The sequence below is a fragment of the Balaenoptera acutorostrata genome, chromosome 13 (assembly GCF_949987535.1).
Source record: "Balaenoptera acutorostrata chromosome 13, mBalAcu1.1, whole genome shotgun sequence".
NCBI lineage: Eukaryota > Metazoa > Chordata > Mammalia > Artiodactyla > Balaenopteridae > Balaenoptera > Balaenoptera acutorostrata.
Window position 1 is genome coordinate 46,574,138 of NC_080076.1, and position 21,040 is coordinate 46,595,177.

Sequence of the window (21,040 nt, forward strand, 5' to 3'; positions counted from 1 at the left end):
ATGTATTTGTAATAATTGAGACAGTAATACATTTTAATACATTTTATAGTGCTAAAAACTATTTTTACTTTTTATTAACAGGTACAAATTATTGTATGACCCAAAAGGGTGGATCACCATTAATGAATTTTCGGGCTCAGTCGAAACTTCCAAAACCTTAGACAGGGAGGCTGCAAATCCCAGAGGTGCCTTGTATAATGTTACAGTCCTGGCAATAGATAAAGGTAAAACACTAGTTTTCAAATGGTATGTTATAAAAGAATTAGAGAATAAACTTCATTTATTCTCGTGCAGAATTATCCGTGTGCTAAGTATATAGAATTCTTAGAAATTACTTTAAAGATTGTTTCTATTTATCTTAATCATCAAACAAGGTGAAACTGCTTGGTGACATGAAACCATGCCTTATTTATCTTTATATCCCTAGCATGGCAGCATCTTAAATGCCTATATATCTCTATGTCAGAGGACAGAGATGAAACTTAAGTCTAGGACTAGATGAAATGGTCTCACCAGACTCTTCTAGATCTCTTTACATCATTTTAAATTGAGCTGTTAAATAGCTCAGCTGACTATTAAGTCAAAATAATTCTTTCCTTGAATTCTGTTCCTTAAAGTAACCCAGAGTTTCTCAACCCTGGCTATGTATTAAAATAATTTGGGACATTTAAAAAAATATCAAGGTGTAGATACTACCTCAGACCAACTGAATCAGAATCCCTGGCTGGGGAGCCTGGGCATCGTGTATATATATATATATATATACATATATATATATATATATATATATATATATATATATATATATATTTATTTATTTATTTATTTATTTATTTTTTAATTTTTCGTCACTTCTGTAGTTTTAATTTTTTTTTTTTTAACCAGCTTAAATTTTATTTATTTATTTATTTATTTTTGGCTGTGTTGGATCTTCGTTTCTGTGCGAGGGTTTTCTCTAGTTGCGGCAAGCGGAGCCACCCTTCATCGCTGTGCGCGGGCCTCTCACTGTCCTGACCTCTCTTGTAGCGGAGCACAGGCTCCAGACACGCAGGCTCAGTAGTTGTGGCTCACGGGCCCAGTCGCTCCGTGGCGTGTGGGATCTTCCCAGACCAGGGCTCGAACCCGTGTCCTCTGCATTGGCAGGCAGATTCTCAACCACTGCGCCATCAGGGAAGCCCGGGCATCGTATATTTTTTAAAAATCTCCCTAGGTGGTTTAAATGTGTACCAGGATTAGAGTAACTTTTCTGTAGTCACTTTACTGTTCCTTAACATCTGGACCAAAAGAAACCCAAGGAAATAGAGAGTTTGAAATTCAGACATTTATTTTTACTTTTTGGTATAATTCTGGTAAAAGGTTTATGGCCAGTTATATCTGATACTATCAACAGCAGTACTCATTTTAGGTGATCTACAGGTTTCATTTATCCATCTACCTTCTTATTTACCATTTTCTCTAATTATCAGAGTTTATTAAAAAAAAAACCCATACATCATATGTAAAATCTAGTTGATTATTTTTCTTAAGAAACTATAAAAGTCTATGAACTACACTAAACTTTTTTCCTTTCTTCCTAGGTGGTAGATCATGTACTGGAACCCTTGTACTTAACATTGAAGATGAGAATGATAATCCACCAGATATAATTCAAAATTTTCTAGTAATTTGCAAAACAAAGATGGAGTATGCTGACATTACAGCTGTTGATCCTGATGAGCCCATCCACGGCGCTCCATTTTACTTCAGCTTGGCAGACGCTTCTCCAGAAATCAACAGACTATGGGGCCTCATCAGATTTAATGGTATTTCATCAAAAATAATGATTTATATGCTCTGAAATAATTGAGAATGGATTTACTGCTTTACTCACGTGAAGCATAATGTAAAATGGATTCTCATGAACATATTTTAGAAGGCTAACTTGAACTTGTGCACACATTGTGTGGGACCTGTGTTATATATTGTACATAAAATGAAAAAAAATCATAATTTTTAAGAAGGCAGAATTTACATTTACAACAAAGACAAAAAATCCTTGTTAAAAAATTGGGCAACTTATCATTAAAACAAATTGCTCTTGCTGTGTTTTTGAAGTAACTACTGTGCGATGAGGAAAGAACAGAAGGTGGGCGGCTTAAATTTTAGTGTAAGCAAACTCTGGAAATGAGGGATCTGGGTATGTGGGATAAGCACTCTATAACATTCTGGAAGGAAACATGGTGGGCTGTGGACAGAGGCCTGGCATTGAAGCCTGCAGTGCAGACTGCTACAGTAGTGGTTTCTGGGGCGTACAGTTTTCTATGTTATAGCCATAGTTCACTGCTGTTTTGTTGCTATGTTGTGCTCTTTCATGCAATTCGACTTTTGCATATGCTGTTCCTTCTGCCTAGACTACCTCCTTCCCACTTCTTAGCTTGATATTAATTCATAATATTTATGGAGCACCTACTATCTACCTGTTGTATCTACATGTAATCTACATGCTGTATTCTTATCTGTTTACCTTTCTGCTCTAATACATGACTTTCTCAGAACATTTGTAACCCATCTGTGTATTTCCAGCACCTAGCCCAGTGCTTTGTAGACACTAACTGCTTAATAAATGTTTGTTTAATCAATAATTGATAAACAAATATGCATGAAATCAGGAAAATACTAGGGCAATAAGTAAATCAGGGTTGTTAGAGTTTAGAAGGTTTTAGTAGGAATGCCGAGAGATTTGGCGGGAGTGGTGATGAAGGGCCTTATGTACTAGCTGAGGAGGCTGACCTTTGTACGGTTGGTGACAGCAGATACGCATTGAGAGTGTACAAGTAAGGCAATGCTGTACCAGATTTATGTCTTTAAAACAGTGACATTGATAACAGTTAGGAGGGCAGTTTGAAGAGTGCAGAGTTGAGTGGCAGGGAAAGTCAGAGGCTGCTGCACTAGTACGAGTGAATGGACATGAATATGGCTCAGGCTGTGGTCTTGAGGGACGAGAGAGATTGGAAGGATTTTACTTTAAACACAATATGATCCTGAAAAGTTCCAAATAAACCTTAGTGGTAATTCACATCCCTCTGGGGAGCTTTGTGTCTGAGGTGTAGCCAGAAATCTTTGAAGTTCTCAACAGCTCTAACAGTGCATTTAAGAAAGGCTTAGAAATTACAGATCACTTCCAGGAGGTGCATTATGGTATTTTGTCATTTCACTTATTGAAAAACCCAAAAGATTGCAATTGCCATTGAAAGTGTGTGGAGCTTTTGGTCAGTTGATAATAAAGTCATTGAAATAGGGTAACAAGATCATTGGGGAAATATCACTGTTCGTAAAAACTTGTATTGTTAGGATATAGATATGTCTGTGTTTATGTAAGCCTTATACCTAGCCTGGGTGATGTTAATTAGTTTTCTGGTATTGAGATTACTTCCACAGGGAAGGTGTTAAATACCAAGGGTCAATTGTGCTTTGAGAAATTACCTTATACATAAAGACAATGGACAGGTACCAGAAGGTAAATGGATAAGAAAATAAGAACTTAAGACATCTCTTGTGTGTAACTATTGGTGTTAATTCTTTATGAGTACCATAAACTGGTACTTTAGAGAAATGCTTGGAGTGTCTGTCAAGAGCCAATCTAGCATCATTAGCTTGTAGATAAGGGAGGAAATAAGGGAATACTAAATATTGCTGAAAGGCTGCTGGGTCACTCCAATGCCAAATTATTTCTTTAAGCCTCTCTTCTAAAAAGTTACAATGGGCAACATACATCTGGTGATATTAGTGCTTGAAAAGGTTGAAGATCGTCATCTTTTTTTATCCATTTTCACATGGAAGGTGGTTCCTTGAGAATAGTGTCTTTAAAAATAGGTGTGGTGGAACAGATGTTAAAGGAGGAATCAATGTTCATTAAAAATATAATTCTTTTCTTTCAGATACAGCTGCCCATCTTTCATATCGGAAAAATGCCAAATCTCAAGAATATCTTATTCCTATTACTGTAAAAGATAGAGGAAATCAATCTAAAACAAAAACCTTGACAGTGAACCTCTGTGATTGTACTAATCAAGGTCAATGTCGCACGACTGAACCGCGTACAGGAGTGATACTTGGCAAATGGGCGATCCTTGCGATACTTCTGGGTATAGCATTGCTTTTCTGTAAGTCCTTTTACTTACCTGACTTTAAAATATAAAATAAATATCTGAGTGCAGGAAAAGGTCTTTAAAAAGAAATCTTGTCCAGCTATCTGTCAGGTGTGAGTCCCCTTTACAAATTTTTGTGTTATTTTCTGAGTTCTGAGTGAATATTTTCTGTGAGAAGAAGCAAAATCCTTTTTGAGATCAAAGATTTCATACTTGGACAGAACTGTTGAAAATTCCTTAGATTTTGCCAAACCTGTCAATGATTTGATTTGTAACCAATCAAATCTGCCCTTGTGGCGAGAGAGCAGCCATAGAAAATATTTAGACCACAGGCATGGCCGTGTTCCATTAGAACTTTATTTATGGACACTAAAATTTGAATTTCATATAATTTTCCCGTGTAATAAACTATTATTCTTTTGGTTTTTTTCAGTCATTTAAACATATAAAAACCATAGCTCATGAGTCATACAAAACATGGTGGGCTGGATTTGGGGCCATAGGTTGGCAATCCTTGGTATAGGGGCTTGTAGAACATTGTAAAGAGTTGTTGCTGTTGTTGTTAGCTTTATTATCATGTATTTCAACCTCCCACAATTATGAGGCAGAATGAAAATTCTGAATAGGCAAAATACAAAGTAAGTTTAATTAAGATACTTGGAGATAAATCTATTCTGGGAAGAAAAGTCTGCTTTGTTATCTTTTCATATTGGCAAACCATTATTTTGGGAATCAGTAAATCTCTTTAAAGTCTTTGTCTTAAAAAATGTCATTGATTTTTTAAAAATTCATGATTCAAAATACTTAAATGATGGGTGGAATTCAAACTCTTGAAGATATGTGTATCAAAATATACATATAATCACTATAAATGTTAAACTCTAAGCTAAATCATGGCCTGTTAATTTAGAAGGGCCAAGGTAATTTGTGGGACACCATGCTCAGTGACTTGTTTTCCCCCTGTGCACCTTAGGTAATAAGAAAAGATGAGTATTTTATTGTATGCATGTTAAACATTTTTGTTTTTGTTTTTAACTCAGCTATATTGCTAACTGTAGTATGTGGATTTGTTAGTGCCAGAAATAAAAAAAGTTTTCCTGAAGATTTGGCACAGCAAAACTTAATCATCTCAAACACAGAAGCACCTGGAGACAATAAGGTGGTAAGTAATTTTTTTTTTTTGAATTTTTGAATTTATTTAATTTATTTTTTTATATGGCTATTTATCTCTGAGTAGTTCCCACAATTTCTTTAACTCATCCTTATGAAGTTATTTCAGAATTTAGGAGTTAATTTCTATTTTTCATTTGATCAGATTCTATAGACATAAATATGTTATCTGTCAATATTCAAATATTTTTGTAGTGGCATTTATTAAACCAGATGTATTGCTTTGGTTATCTTTTTTCTACTTTCTAGTGTTATGGTTTAAAACTTGTTATTTGATGTTGTGAATTTACTATAAGAAGAATCTTTTTGACTGCTCTCTACAATGTATATTTTCAGATATTGTTTGTTTATCTAACTCTTTGACCATTTATAATAGGAAGAACTTGCTGAAAGTTCTCAAGATAAACTAAAAATATCAAAAAGATATATGTTTAAAAAAAAGTGTGTGTTTGGGGGGGCAGATTGGAAGAATACTGCAGCTTTCTTTTCTTACATATTTCTTGGGACCTCTGAGGTGCTTGGCACTATGCTTCTTGTTCTGCGGGAGGTATGTAAAAAATTATTACAAGGCATGTTCTTCCCTTGAAAAGATTTCAATTCATTCTTGAGAAATTGAAAAATAAATAGGAATGTGACAGTAAACTATTAGCACCAATATGATAGGACACTGGTGGAGTTCAAAGATACTGATGATACATAAGTATATTCATGATGTCTGGATATCAACCAGAAAGGCCTGGTGGAAGAGGTACAGATTACTCTGTAACATAAAGAACACGAAGGGTTTGAAAGTGAAGAGATGGAGGAAAACAGCCTAATGAATAAAAAAGGAGATGACAAAGTTTAGGGATTATTCAACAAATAGTAAATAAATTGATTTGAAATGGAAGAAATGATGTTTTGGACTAGAGGCTTGACACTTAGGTTCTGGAGGGAGAAGATATAATAAGAGAGGGATGGGGGATGAAACTTTTTTGTGGCACACTAAGGATTTTGGATTTATTCTCTTGGTAAGGGAGAGCCAGTCAAGGCTTTCTGCACGAAAGTGGCATAACGTGAGCAGTGTGATACTGAATCAGTAGGGTGACCAACAAGAACAGGAAGATGTTAGGAATGGGGAGGATAAAGGATTAGAATCTTTTGATAATTTAAGCATGAGATAACTCTACTAGGATAATGGTTATTGGAAAATTAAAATAGGGATGGATAAGAAATATTTTAAATGTATAAATAAAATTGTCTTCTTTTAAGTAATAAAATAAAAAGTGGAGTCAATGTGACAGAAGCTATAGCCCGGGACAGTGACTTTATATCAGGCCTTTTCTGTATCTCAAGGTGACGATGCCTTTCTTATCGACTATTTCTTTCACTTCCTTCCCACCATCAGGCAAAATCATGACTCATCTATGCTTGACGTGCCTATGTGTGGAACCCTGTAATTATCTCTCCATTCAGGAAATAGATTTAGCCCCATAATAGTCCTTGACTCATAGTAAGCTCTTACTTTATATCTGAGAATGGAATGATTGAGCTGTACTTAATATTTTTTCTTTGCCATTTGATGCTGGAGTCGGTGGCATTGATTGGCCACTTCACCATAACATACACCTATTTACCTGCTCTGTATTAGGAACACTTCTCAAAAGAACTTGAAATTGTTAATTTATACCAGTATATAATTTTAGGCATATTTTTACAAAATGCAACAAAATTTCACAGTGAATGTGTAAACTCATTTTAATACAATGAGTAAAGGTGGTAACTTTAGTTTTGAATCTGAGTTTAAGTCAAAGGCATTCAGATGGGGTTAGGAGTTGTGTGAAAAATCAGGACTGGAAAAGTAAATTTGAAAATCACTGACATGGAGAAGGAGTTGTTGATGCCCTATGAGAATAAACTTGGGTGAAGGAACAGAGATTAGAGAGAATGTGAAACAGTACTGTGGATTCAGCTTTGATTTTAGTTTATTTTCATTTCTCCCTTTATTAGCTTAGAAATACGATCTCAATATGTATTTATAATTACAAAATTATACCCATCAGGGAAATTTGATAAACAGGATTTGTGTGTGTGTGTGTGTGTGTGTGTGTTAGTGTGTGATAGAATTTTACTGTAGCAGCAACCTAAGCAAAAAATGTAGGGTAGCAGTGCCACCAAATGGCTACTTTTCAGTTCTCTTTTCTGGTATTTTTTTCAAAGGCAGTAAAATAATATGTTTGACTTTTATAGATATATTTCAGATTCAGTAAATTATCTGACCTTGAAAATCTTTGTTTTGATAGAGACTCTGCATATTAGATAGAAAAAATAAATTGGTAAGAAGATGACACAATGGCACCTGATTATAGTGGGGGTCTTGTCGTGAAAGTGATGGTTTAGAATTCGAACTGACATGCAGAGGTTATTGCTATAACTAAACATCTCACCTGTGGCCTGGAGGGTTGGTGTGCAGTTCCAGCATTAAGTTAATGTTTAATCAAGTCTCTTCCATTTAAAAATATTCCCTTGACTCTTTGTCCTCCCCTAGATCCCTCCATATTTCTTTTTTTTGAAACTGAATTTTTTGAAAGAAATATTTTTTACTCTATTTCTCTATGACATTACTTCCTGTTCATTCCACACTCCGTGGAAATTCTTTTGACACAGATCACCACTGGCCACTTTTTTGCTTGACTCTCATGGGTGCTTACTTTATTTGAACCAGTTCTTACCCTACTTGGATTTTTTCTACACCATTGATCTCCTTACCGTAATCCTCTCTTGGCTAGAGAGTCATGCCTCTTTGGTTCCGTATTATCTCAGTGGCTATTCCAGATCAATTCTGTCACAGCTCTAATTCCTTTCTCCACCCTTTAAAACATGATGTTTCTTGTCGTTCTATTCTTAGCCTTTTTTTCTTTTGGTCTGCAATTTTCTCTGGGTGATATCATTTATTCCCATGGCTTCAACTCCCCGCTATATGGAAGTGACTCCCAGAATTATACTCCAGCTCAGATCTCTCACCTGAGCTCCAGACCACATATTCATATACTCATTTTGGAAATCCACAGGTTTCTTGTTTACCACGTCCAAAATTGAATTGCTTACCCTCCTCTCACCTGCAAGTGCATCCTTCATCCCTGTTTCAGTGAATCATACCATCTATCCAGTTGCACAAGCAGGACACATAGGAATAATTCCTGACCCTTCCCTTTGCTGCCTCATCCATCTAACCACCAGTAAGCACTCTATGAAGTCCATCCTCTTCTTTTAATCATCCCTGCTTCGACTTTGGCTTAGATCCTTATCGTTTTTCACCTATAATGTTTCAGTGACCTCTCTGATATCCATGACTCTAAACTTGTCTCCTTCTTATATTTTTTTTTAAATTTATTTTATTTATTTATTTATTTATTTTTGGCTGTGTTGGGTCTTCATTTCTGTGCGAGGGCTTTCTATAGTTGCGGCAAGCGGGGGCCACTCTTCATCGCGGTGCACGGGCCTCTCACTATCGCGGCCTCTCTTGTTGCGGAGCACAGGCTCCAGACACACAGGCTCAGAAGTTGTGGCTCAGGGGCCCAGTTGCTCCGCGGCATGTGGGATCTTCCCAGACCAGGGCTCGAACCCGTGTCCCCTGCATTGGCAGGCAGACTCTCAACCCCTGCGCCACCGGGGAAGCCCTCTCCTTCTTATTTGTCTTTCACATTATTGCCTAAAATGATTTTTTAAAAATATGTCCCTTGCCTGTTATTAAAGCCATTCTTTTAGTCCCCATAATCTTCAAGATAGTCTAAAAATTTTAGCATGGCATATAGATCTTTATGTCCTCTGGCCTTTTATAACCTCTCTAGCTTCTTCTCTCTCTCTCTGAACTTTCTGTGGTAGGCATTCTTGACAGGCTGAAGTTGGGAACCCCCAAGGAACTCCATTTGCCTTTGCCTTTGCCTCTAGACCCTCTTACAGATAATGTGTTCTTCCTCCTATTTCTCAGTAGGAATCCCTCAGCTCAAAGTTTTCCCAGTTTGCTCCACTTACTTTCTCCGAGTTTGAATTTTCATGCTCTTCCTCTGTGTCCCTATAGCATTCTGTGTTCACCTGTACATCAGCGTTATCACATTCTTAAAGTAATTGTCTATTTTTCTGCCTCATTGGAGTAAGAGCTTCTTGGAGCCACTGAGGGACCATGTCTCTATCTTTGCACCTAATTGGAAAATGATAAATGTCTGCTGAATGAATGAATGAATAAAAGGTTGAGTAAACGAGCTGTCTCCTTTGCCTTCTTGTGACTTTACTTGGAATCCATTTCCTCCCTATATGAACTGTCTTATTTTATTTTATTTCAGCATTCTGCCAGTGGGTTTACGACTGATACAGTCAACAACTCTAGCCAAGGCTTTTGTGGTACTATGGGATCAGAAGTCAAAAATGGCAGGCAGGAAACCATTGAAATGGTAAAAGGAGGAAACCAGACCTTGGAATTGTGCCAGGGGGCCGGGCATCATCACACCCTGGGTTCCTGCAGAGGAGGCACCATGGATATGGACCACTCGGAATGGTACAGTTTCACTCAGCCCCGCCTTGGTGAAGTGAGTTTCCTTGAGTGTTTTGACCCTGCAATTTAAATGTCCAAGTGGAGGACATTAGGAAATTGAGATTAACATATATTTTCAGAAACTTCTTTTTCAGATTCTCCAATGTATCCTTTCTCTTTCACTCTCTGATTATTTTTGCCCCTGCTCTTCGATTTTGTTACAGTATTTGATATAAAAGTTTTTATTTCATCTGTCACATTTCTCTTAATTTCTAAAATCTCATGAAAATTGGAGGATTCTACTATCCCTCACTAAAGTTACATTTCATTTTTAGGTGTGTGTTTATCTCATGAACTCTTTTAATATAGAAGAATAGGGAAAAAATCTCATTCTCCACAATCACAAAAATCCCCAAATCAAATCTGCATCTCTCTGTGAAAACAAAGCATCTGTACAGAATTCTGGAGTGAATATTAAATAATATGGTTCATATGAACTATTTTTTCATGTAAAAAGCATCATGCATATATAAAGTGTTTTCTAATTCAGAGGAAAGCAAGGATGTGAAAGATAGGGGGGTTCAATAAGGGATTTTCTTTCCTGGCAGCACATCAAAATTCCCTGGGAAGCTTTTAAAAAATACTAATGACTGTGCTTCACCTTGAAAGATTCGGATTTTAATTGGTTTGGCTTTTTTTTTTTTTTTTTTTTTTTTTTTTTAAGCTCCTCGGGTGATTCAAATGTGCAGCCTGAGTAGAGGACCACTGAATTAAGTATTCTTTCTGGTACTAAGTTTTCACTTCTTTTATCAGAGAGTACCAGTGCTGTTGTAATACAAACACTGGTTCAGAAACCCTAAGGCCTTTGATGGACTGCAGATGGGCAACATTCTGTGACATGGCTGTAGGTTATCATAGGTCCACAGCATATTTATTTTTTTCATCAAATTCAAGTGTTAATCCCTTTTCTGTTTCTAGACAGTCAGTAGCCATGTAAGATCAGGCTGAGGAGGAGGGAAGCTTAAGAAACACTCTTAGGGGTGTTCTCCAATGTGCATGTCAGGTAATGGTATGTGAAGCTAAAATGGTCATGAAGAGAGACACTTGCTAATGTAAGCCAAGGTAATAAGCGCTGGGTTTGAGAGGGGATGGGTACACAGGTGAGAAAGGGGAGAGGTGCACGAGTTTGACAAGTTGGCAGACAGGCCAGTGACAAACAGCAAGGGTAAAATGTGGCTGAATGCTTGGCCTCTATTCTGGCCAGGTTTTTGCAGTGTGAGTTATCTTGATTATTTTAAATTTCACTGAAACTTTTTGGTGCATCTTTTTATTTTGCCATGTTTTGGCTCTCTCAGAAGCTTGATTCTGAAGACAATGTGGTAATCTTACCGACATTATATCTGCAGATAATAGCGATTTTAGTTTATTGAACATGTACTACGTGCTGGACATAATAAGGGTATTTTTCATGCATTATTATTTCATCATTTAATAATGATCCTGTGAATTGTCTGTATTCCTATTTTAGAAATGAGGAAACTGAGACTTAAAGATGTTCAGTATTATAACTTGCTCAAAGTCATGTAGCTAGTTGGTAAAGCCAAGCTATGACTCCAAATCAGGACTGCTTGACTATCCAAGCTCAAATTCCTAACCGCTATGCATATTGTCACCATTTTGTGGACTAGCCTGACCTCTAGATATAAAATTTAGGGATAAGAATTTAATAATAATTTAAATGTACTTAAATATAATGTGTATACATAATTTTGGATTTGTATGGATTACTAGAAATGTAAAATATACTGATTTTGTGGTATGGCTGTGATATAGACCAACCATGTGCATTTTTTGTATTTAGGAATCCATTAGAGGACACACTGGTTAAAAATTAAACATAAAAGGTAAATAAAAAACAAATTTTATGTTTATCTTTCAGTGTGTTTAAAACAATAATATAATCCCTTTTTTTTAATTTTACAGAAATTGCATCTATGTAATCAGGATGAAGACCACATGCCATCTCAAGATTATGTTCTTACATATAACTATGAAGGAAGAGGGTCTCCAGCTGGTTCTGTAGGTTGCTGCAGTGAAAAACAGGAAGAAGATGGCCTTGACTTTTTAAATAATTTGGAAGCCAAATTTACTGCCTTAGCAGAAACATGCACAAAGAAATAATGTTACAGTGCTACAATTAGACATATCTTTGTCAGACATTCTGGAGGTTTCTGAAAGGGATATTGTAAATTTTAATTTATATCTAGATATCTAGATATATATGAATATGAATATATATGAATTTTTCTAAAATTTTTGAATTATGCTACCTACCTATTTGTACTTTAAAACAGTTTGTTACTTATCTTTTCAGGAAGTTTAAAATGTTAAAACAGATTTTGCCTCTTTTACTGCTGAGTAAATAGACAACCAGCAAATCTCATGCTATAGTACTGGAATTAAGGTCTATAAAGTACCTCCTCTTCTTTGCATATATTTTTCCAATAAATACATTGGCTAAATATTAGTCCAACAATAGAAGCTGTATTTGATTGACTATTGTAGAACAGCTCTCTGGGCTAGAAATTCCATTCTTATTCCAGATTTAGATAAAAGTAGAATATTAATCATTATGGTAAATTATGTTGGATTTTTTTAGCTCTAAAAAATCAGTAGCACCTGGTCATTTTCTCTGAAGGCTACTAGAGTTTTGTTTTTCTTCTGGGTAGCAATTAGATCATGAAGAGCAGTTCTAGCTACTAGATTCCCCTAATAAGGTCTCAAAAACACAGAGCCACAATGTGAAAACTAGACCAGAAAAGTGTAGACCAAAAAAAAAAAAATGTGTTGTTCTTATACTTTTGAAAGTGTGTTTTATGGTTTACAAAAGTATTGTTATGAGGAATATATCTAAGTTTCCTTAATCTCGAGAAAGAAAACTATATTCACCGTACAGAGTTATTGCCAGTATTTTAATGTAAAGATCTTCTGTTGAGATTGTAATCACAAGTCTTTTTCCTGAGATTCAGAACTACCTTTGATAACTTGCCAGTAATGAGAATTATGCTGAGAAAAAGTTGCTTTTCTTCTCTTGAGAATTATACTTTCATATTTTCATTTGCAAGTTTAGCATATATGGCTCTTTATTTTCTCTCGACAGTAGTCATTTGCAATTAGAATATCTTATCCTTAGGTGGACTGTAGTTACGCCATTGCATCAGTCTGAAGAAACAGACTCCCATTGTAGTTATGGTAGCAACGAGCATTAACATTCATTTCTATTCACTACCATTTTCAAATAAAATACATTATTCCTTATTAAAGCAGGTAACATTACACAATGCTAGAATGAATCAAATGAATATAGGGAAACTTAAACCTTAGGTGCAATTTAATATCTTCCAAGGTGTTGCTTAAATTTTGTGCTTCTCAAATTTGTTCACATGCTACAGCCTCTGGAAGGCCTTGCAAAATTCCCCAAAGCAATGATGTTTAAACTTAAAATAATTAACATCTAATCTTATGATAAACCTAATAGCACATTATTATATACTCACTTCAAATGATAGTTTAAAAAATAGACAACAAATAATAGGTACCACTAGTTGAAGAAAAGTTTGAAAGAAAAATAATTAAGACTAAATTAATTTAAAAATTTTGCAGCTATGAAGAATTGGGACCTGCTCCCCATACCCGACGCCTGCAAAAAAAAATTCTTTATTTTACTTTGGAGGCAGAATTTGTTGAGCTAGCGCATGAAGTGGCAATGTCGATAGGAATACTGTTTGAACTGGATATATGTATGTATATACACATACATACATATTAATGTTTATTGATTAATGGTTAAGTATATAACCATTAATCATTAATGGTTAAATATATAACCACTAATCATTAATGGTTAAATCATTAATCAATGCAACATTTAAAACAAAGTGGAAAACAAAGTGAAAAACAACATTTAAAACAAAGTGAAAAACATTTAATTTTAAATGAGGTGGAGGTGTGGTGTGTTCTATAATAGAAATCCGGGATTTAAAAAATAGAGAACTTATGTTTGGTTCTTAGGTGCTGCATGATAACTAAGCATATCAGGAAATGGTTCATGTACATTTATGTAATTTGTTTAAAATTGTATACAGTTAATTAAACTTTTCTGGTTTCAGTGGAAAGGAAAGAGGAATCAGGTGGAACAGTAGATTTGCTTTGCAGTCTCCTTCTGCATCTACAAACTGGGAGCAAACTGGTGACTGGCTATCACAGCTAGGGCTCCCTGGCTTCCAGTGACAGGTTTCCAGAGATGAAATGTTTTTCTTGGAGCTAACGCTAAAAACTTCTTTTAACTTAATTCTGGTAAAAATAAATCTTCTACAACCATTTTCATTGTCTCTCCTACCAATCGACATTTAAAAAAATTTAGAGCCAAATAACCATGTTCTCTGGGTCAGATTTTAAAGGCTAAAGGGGGCTGTGGGGGGGTAAATCTTACGAAAGTGGGGCATGACTGTCCTAAGACCTCAAATCTGTCACCTTTACGCTGTGTTCTAATCAAAGCCTGGAAACTATAAAATGTCATTTCCCTAATCACTGCCCTGTTTTAAAGAGACATAGATGTGATTCAAGGAAATCAGCCCTCCCATCAGGCCCCCTTTCTTTAATCTCTCTCCCAACCTTGTCAATAACACTTAGCTGGCAAATACTCCGGGCTGTCAATCACCCTTCAGTATAAATTACTTTTTACAGGTTTGCTTTCTTACGAGGATTTTTTAAATAATGAAGAACTAAGAAGTTTGAATCCATGAAAGAAAAAGATCACGTGGTCAGGTGGGGACACAGAGAACTCCAGGAGAGGGCAAGCCCAAGTGGGGTATTTGCACAGTCAGAGAGGAACATGAAAACCCAGGCCTTCAAGGGCAAAGAGAGAGGCCACAAAAGGGACATGAGTGGTAAACGCTGAAGCAACATTGTTTGCTTCTTAATTTGTCCTAGGCCAGGCCCTTCCTTCTCCTTTATCCTCAGGCCAGTGGCAGCTGCCATTTGATTTTGGTGAACTGTCACCAACCCTTTCTCTGCCTCAGCTTATTTGGAGTGTGGAATCAAGAAGAGAGCTGACTCCTTGCTGAGTCTGAAAGCGTTTTCAGGACAGGCCTGAACTGGTTGTGCAGGCCAAACACGGCATTCGTGGGGAATGCTGGATTCCTAACGTAGCCCTCTGGTCACTGAGATAGAGGTCTTCAATGAAACAGGTGTCTGAATTTTCTATTTGATGCTCCATTTTCAGTTTTCTAATTTGCTCCTGAAATCTAGCTTTTTAGACTTAGACCTTTTAAAGAGTAATTTTCCTTTTAAGGGCTTCTTATTTTTAATGTAAACATTTTTAACATATAGTATTCTTCTTTCCTTACATGTGTAAGGTGAAAATTATGCTATTTTAGTGTGAAAGAAAATATCTTTTTGAAGCTTTTTCTTCCAGTGAATGTTCTTGAATTTTTATGTAAATGTACAGATTATTTTTTTCTTATTTTTGTAAGGAAGCAGCTAACTGTCTAAAATACAGTGAGATTTTGCAACGTTTTTTGTTGTTTTTTTTAAAAATTAATTAATTAATTTATTTATTTATTTTTGGCTGTGTTGGGTCTTCGTTTCTGTGCGAGGGCTTTCTCTAGTTGTGGCAAGCGGGGGCCACTCTTCATCGCGGTGCGCGGACCTCTCACTATCACGGCCTCTCTTGTTGCGGAGCACGGGCTCCAGACGCGCAGGCTCAGTAGTTGTGGCTCACGGGCCCAGTTGCTCCGCGGCATGTGGGATCTTCCCAGACCAGGGCTCGAACCCGTGTCCGCTGCATTGGCAGGCAGATTCTCAACCACTGCGCCACCAGGGAAGCCCTTTGCAACGTTTTTAACAGAGCTTTAATTTTGCTGTTCAGAGAAGTTACTTTGCTTTTAGAGAAACATGGCAGGTTAAAATAAGCAAAAATTTAATGTGTAAAGCAATATTTACAGATCTGGGATATAATAAAACAATGTTAACTTGATTTCTTGTCTTTGCTATTTTTAGAGATTAAATTATTCCAAGGTGGTCATGCTGCAAAATTGTGCTTAAGACTGGAATGGAAACAGATCCTTAGTAATAGTTTCATTGTATTTATAGGGAAATACTTTAGAGAAGGGGTCATTACCAAATTGTCAACATCATTATACTATTTGGGAGGAGGTCACCATTTGGGGCACAGCTTTACAAATATTAACTGTCTGCTAACTGTCTGTCTATACATCTGTCTAACTATCAGCTGATTTTGACTGGTGAAGAAGTATTGTAAGGTTGTAACTGCAGAATGTTCCAGAATTAATACAGTGATACAGGATTCTTACTTAGAGGAGCAATGTAGTCAAGGATAAACATTATGAGTTAAAAAAAAAAATCAAGCAATATTCCATTCTTGGTTCCACGTGTCCAGCAGAATTGGTTTGGTTAGATTTTGGGTCATAGTGGCTGAGAAGCATGGAATCTAGAGTCATTGTTTGAATTTGAATCCTGGCTCTGCCACTTGTTAAGTGTGTAACTTTAGAAAGGCTACTTATCTTCTAAGTCTTAGTTTTCTTATCTTTAAAATCAAAAAAGCAATACCAACTTTACAGAGTTGTGGGGATGATTAAATGAATTCATATATTTAAAGCATGTAGAACATTGCCTGTATATAGTAAAAGATTTATGAATGTTATATATATAGGAAGTAAAATTATGTAGTTGAATATAATACAAAACAATATCTGATCTCTTTTTGGAGAAAAGGTTATGGTTATATAGGAGAAAAGGAGGAGGGGGGAAGAGACACTTTTTCCCCCCCAGAATTTGTGCTCATAATACACAAAACAATTCTATAGCATGTTTTTCTTTCTGATAGGTTGTTTTTATTCCCCAACCCCCATCCCATTTAAGCAACTAAGTCCTTCTGTTTTTATTAGATTCTGTGTACGTGTGCCAGAGAATTAACACCTAGAGATTCAAGGTCTAAGCCATCCAGGTAACCCTGATCAGACTAAGAGCTGCCTTAATGACCACTTGTGTGAGTCGAAGACCAACCACCAGACTCTCTCCCTACTCAGTGCCACTTGCCACTTGGTACTCCATCAGAGTGAGTGAGACTTAACCCCAGAAAAGAGAGCTGAAGATAAAATCCCAAATGACTGAGGTTTGTTTTCTGCCACCTTGACTCAATAATGACCCAAAAAAGAAATTGAATATTAGAAAAATGAAAGGAGATGTATTTCTGGAACTTCTGGAGAAGTGAACAGAGATTCTTTCCTACTATTCAAACAAGCAACTGGTGATTGTTGAAAGACAGGGAAGTATGTATACAGCACATTTTCTTATCCATTCACCTATCCATGGACATTTAGGTGTTTCCACCTTGAGGCTATTGTGAATGGAGCTGCAATGAGCATGAGAGTTTAGGTTTCTCTTCAAGATCATGATTTCAGTTCTTTTGGATCATACCGTAATTCCATTTTTAATTTTTTGAGGAACCTCCATATATTTTTCACAGCAGCTACACCATTCAGCCATTAAAAAGAAGGAGACCATGCCACATGATACAACATGGATGAACCTTGAGAACGTTATGCTAAGTGAAATAAGCCAGTCACAGCAGGACAAGTACTGCACGATTATGCTTATATGAGGTGTGGAAAGTGGCAACAATTATAGGAACAGAAGGTAGAATGGTGGTTGCCAGGGGCTGGGGGCAGAGGGGGAAATGGGCAGTTGCTGTTCAATGGGTGTGGGGTTTCAGTCATGCAAGATGAAAGTTCTAGAGATGGGCCGTACAACACTGTGTTCACGGTTAACCATACTACACTGTACACCTAAACGTTTGTTGACGGTACATCTCAAGTCATGTGTTTCTCACCACGTTGGGAAAAAACCCCAACATACTTCCTTTCAGGAAAAACTGGTTTCAGGTGTCCTCGGGCGAGGTAATTTCCATGAGTCTTCAGGGTAGGAGAGGCTTGGTGTTCTGCCTTTGCCTCTGGTTCCCAGTGTCCGTGGCTCCTTTTCAGACACCCTTCAGTCACTCAGACATCTGCTGTGTTTGAGCACAGCCTGAAGACACCTGGGGATGCACAAACATGTGGGCAGTGCCAGAGAAGCACGCTGTTGTTGTCACATGTAACTTCAAAAGCAGAAGGATCTTCAGAAGGCAATTTGAAACAAGCTAGAACATTGGCAGAAACACCTGCAACCTATGTCTTCTGTAATTGTTCTATCTCCTGTGGACAGCACAACAATAGTGGGGAAAATACACACTTGGGATATTATAAGCTAGTATTTTACTTAGGGGCAAGCTAATAGATATAATATTCTAGAAGAAACCTGAATATTTGTTACCAAGTTCCCATGGATTTATTAAATTAATTTTATTGTTTTTTTTCAAACTACATAAGGTAAATACAAGCTGTGTGATATGTGTTTATACATTTTTTAAATTAAAGGATAGATTTCCATGTTACCTTATTAGATTCACTTCCTGTATAGAGACAAATTGTGGTGGTGAATTGTATTACTGGTGACAGCTGAGACACTGGCATTCTGACTCATAGACTATGCAATTTTCTCTGACATGATGTGATGAGTTCCAAGCAAAAGTGCAACTTCACAAAGATTCCTGCTACATTGAAATTTCTGTGTTTTTTTTCTTAATATGAATCATCATAATCAAGTTAAAGCAGATAGAGAATAATAGAAGTTTATTTGGGGGAATGCAAGAAAACAGCTTAAACATATTAGGCATAGAAGGAAAAAAAGCAAAGCAGAGAGGAAAAAAGTGATGTGAATTTTATTAGAATCACATTGGTTTAGTCACATGTTGTTCTGTGATTCTAACTTGGTAATACTGGATGTACCTGGTCCACTCTGGCAATGGTCCTCAGAATTAAATATGAATACTTTCCTCAGTCCAATTCTCAAAACACTGTGTTCTTCAAAAGGAAGCCTTATTCACCTCACCCTCTTGAATTGGAAAGATCATGTATGATTTAGAAGGAATTCTATGCTGTATGTGTGTAAACCTAGAACACAGATAATATCCATGATCACAATTCCAGATGTAGAAAACATGTCAATATTTTTTCATAACTTAATTTGTCTTTATCTTGACAGTCCCTCACACACTATTTAGCTGGTTGGCCATAATAAAATAAAAATGGACATTTTATCAGACTAAAATTAGGGTTCTCCTTCACTCTTCTATTCATGGATTGTGTCCCAGTTTCAGAGTTTATGCTACTTCAAGCAATTGGGGATCAGAGGGAAGGGTTTCTCTTCCTAAGATCTTCAGATCCAGGATGCCCCCTAATTTTTTTAAACTATTTTGCTAATCCTTGAAAAAGTTGTAAGCTCCTATTTTCTGACCAGATTTGTAGGTAATTTAATTGAGCAAATTATTATTTCAGGCAGCCAATTAGACTAATTTCCCATCTCCAGTCTACACACCAACACTCATACCGAATGTGTAATGATAGAATAAGATTATTATCTTGATAGATGAGGATAACACATTAGAACAATGATCCAAAGAGAAGCACAAGAAAATAAAACAAAAACACACATGTATACACAAAGAAAACATCAGCTTTAAATTTGAACGCAATTTATGTTCTAAATATCTACAAAGGTTGTTTGGCTCATTACAGTAAAATTATTTAACTTGCCAAGTAACCTGGACAAACTATTTAATTTCACTGTGCTTCTGTTTATTGTCTAAAGCAAGTCCCTTCCCTCCCCCCCTTTCCTTCCTTCCTTCCTCCCTCCCTCCCTCCCTTCCTTCCTTCCTACCTTCCTTCCTTCCTTCCTTGTCAGTCAGTAAATCACTGACAATTATTTCTTGGTCAACTACCACATGCCAAGCACAGTTCTAGATACTAAAGATACAGCAGGGAATAAAGCAGCCAGTCTGTGCCCATGACAAATCCCAAGAAGGGAGGGGAGACAGATAATGAACAAATGTACAAATACATGTCATGGAGCAATGAATGATGTAAAGAAAAAAATAAAGCAGAAAAAGGGCACAGAAATGTGGGAGATTTTTATTTTCTTAAACAGTGGTTATAATTATAACAGTCTTTAGGTGACTTTTGAGCAAAAACCTGAAGGAAGTGAATGAGGAAGCCCTGTTGCAGGGTTGGGGAGGGCAGAGAACGTTCTGGGGAAAGGCAATAGCTAACCCAAATGCTCTGAGGTAAGATTTTGTTTGGCGTGTTCCACGAAGCTGGTGTCGCTGAACTTGAGCGGAAGAGGGAAGAAGAGTGGGAGGGCCGGGGAAGGGGCGTCACCGTGGGAAAATCCTGTAGGGCTCCGTGGCTATCATAATGGTTTGGGGTCTTACTTTGGATAAGGTAAGCGTCCACTGGCAGGTCTTCGGCAGAGGAGAGACATGAATTGTAACAGCAGTTCCTACTCCCCAGGTGAGATGAGTTAGTACATAGAAAGGGTTTTCTTCTTCCTCTATCTCTCTTCCTTCTTCGCTGCCTTCTCTCGTTTAAAATTTTCTTGTCTTCTCCGCTTCTTCCTCTTCCGCATTTCTTCTTCTCCTTCCCATTTCCCCCCTTCCGCCTCCTCCTCTTTCTCCTTTTTCTTCCTGTTGTCTTCTATTTACTGCCTCCCCGACTTAGACTTGAGTTGCCTCCTAACTTTACTACTTACCAGATCCCCTCCTTCACATGTCACGATGGAGGCGCCCACGTGAGTGATTTTGGAATGTCACAAGGAATACATAAATAGGCGTGAACCGGCAAGTGTTTTGGGGGGAACCAAGCTGCCAATGTCAGCGCTTGGCATCTTGTTTCTCCTCCAACAATGGGAATCCAACTTGTCTTCGAACATGTCGCTACAGCCATGAGCCTGGTCTGATTTCAGATCTGATGTTTGCCTTCCAGCCAGCTTATGTCGCCTTTGAATGGTTTGTCTCCACCCCAAGTCAATCCATTTTTCCTACAAGGCTTGAAAAACATCCCTCTTAAACAGAGCCTGCGTGTCTTTACTAATCTGATGTCATGTATTCCACAGTTTAGGTTTTCTATTTATCTCTACACCAACATTCCTATAATTTTTCATGCTGGTAAGAAAGGTAAAGGACATAAAGGTGTATGTTTCAAGGAGCCTATCAAATAAACAAACATACAGAACCATTTCCTTGACGATTAAGCAGATTAAAGTGAAGATCTTTTTTTTT

The 21,040-nt window shown here is 36.9% G+C and overlaps 1 protein-coding gene across 2 annotated transcripts in view; it reads left to right on the top strand.

The window, feature by feature from the left end:
- The window catches only part of DSC3 (desmocollin 3), a 41,002-nt gene extending 26,815 nt beyond the window's left edge, over window positions 1-14,187 (top strand). Inside the window, exons 11-17 of one of the 2 annotated variants that reach the window (XM_057527147.1) lie at window positions 82-224; window positions 1,578-1,802; window positions 3,918-4,142; window positions 5,168-5,289; window positions 9,620-9,862; window positions 11,669-11,711; window positions 11,791-11,926. In XM_057527147.1, the coding sequence (XP_057383130.1) occupies window positions 82-224; window positions 1,578-1,802; window positions 3,918-4,142; window positions 5,168-5,289; window positions 9,620-9,862; window positions 11,669-11,695 (985 nt within the window). In that variant the 3' untranslated portion in view covers window positions 11,696-11,711; window positions 11,791-11,926. Of the gene's footprint in view, window positions 1-81; window positions 225-1,577; window positions 1,803-3,917; window positions 4,143-5,167; window positions 5,290-9,619; window positions 9,863-11,668; window positions 11,712-11,790 lie in introns of both variants that reach the window. The other variant, XM_007167031.2, reaches the window with a different exon arrangement.
- The last annotated feature ends 6,853 nt before the right edge of the window (window positions 14,188-21,040 follow it).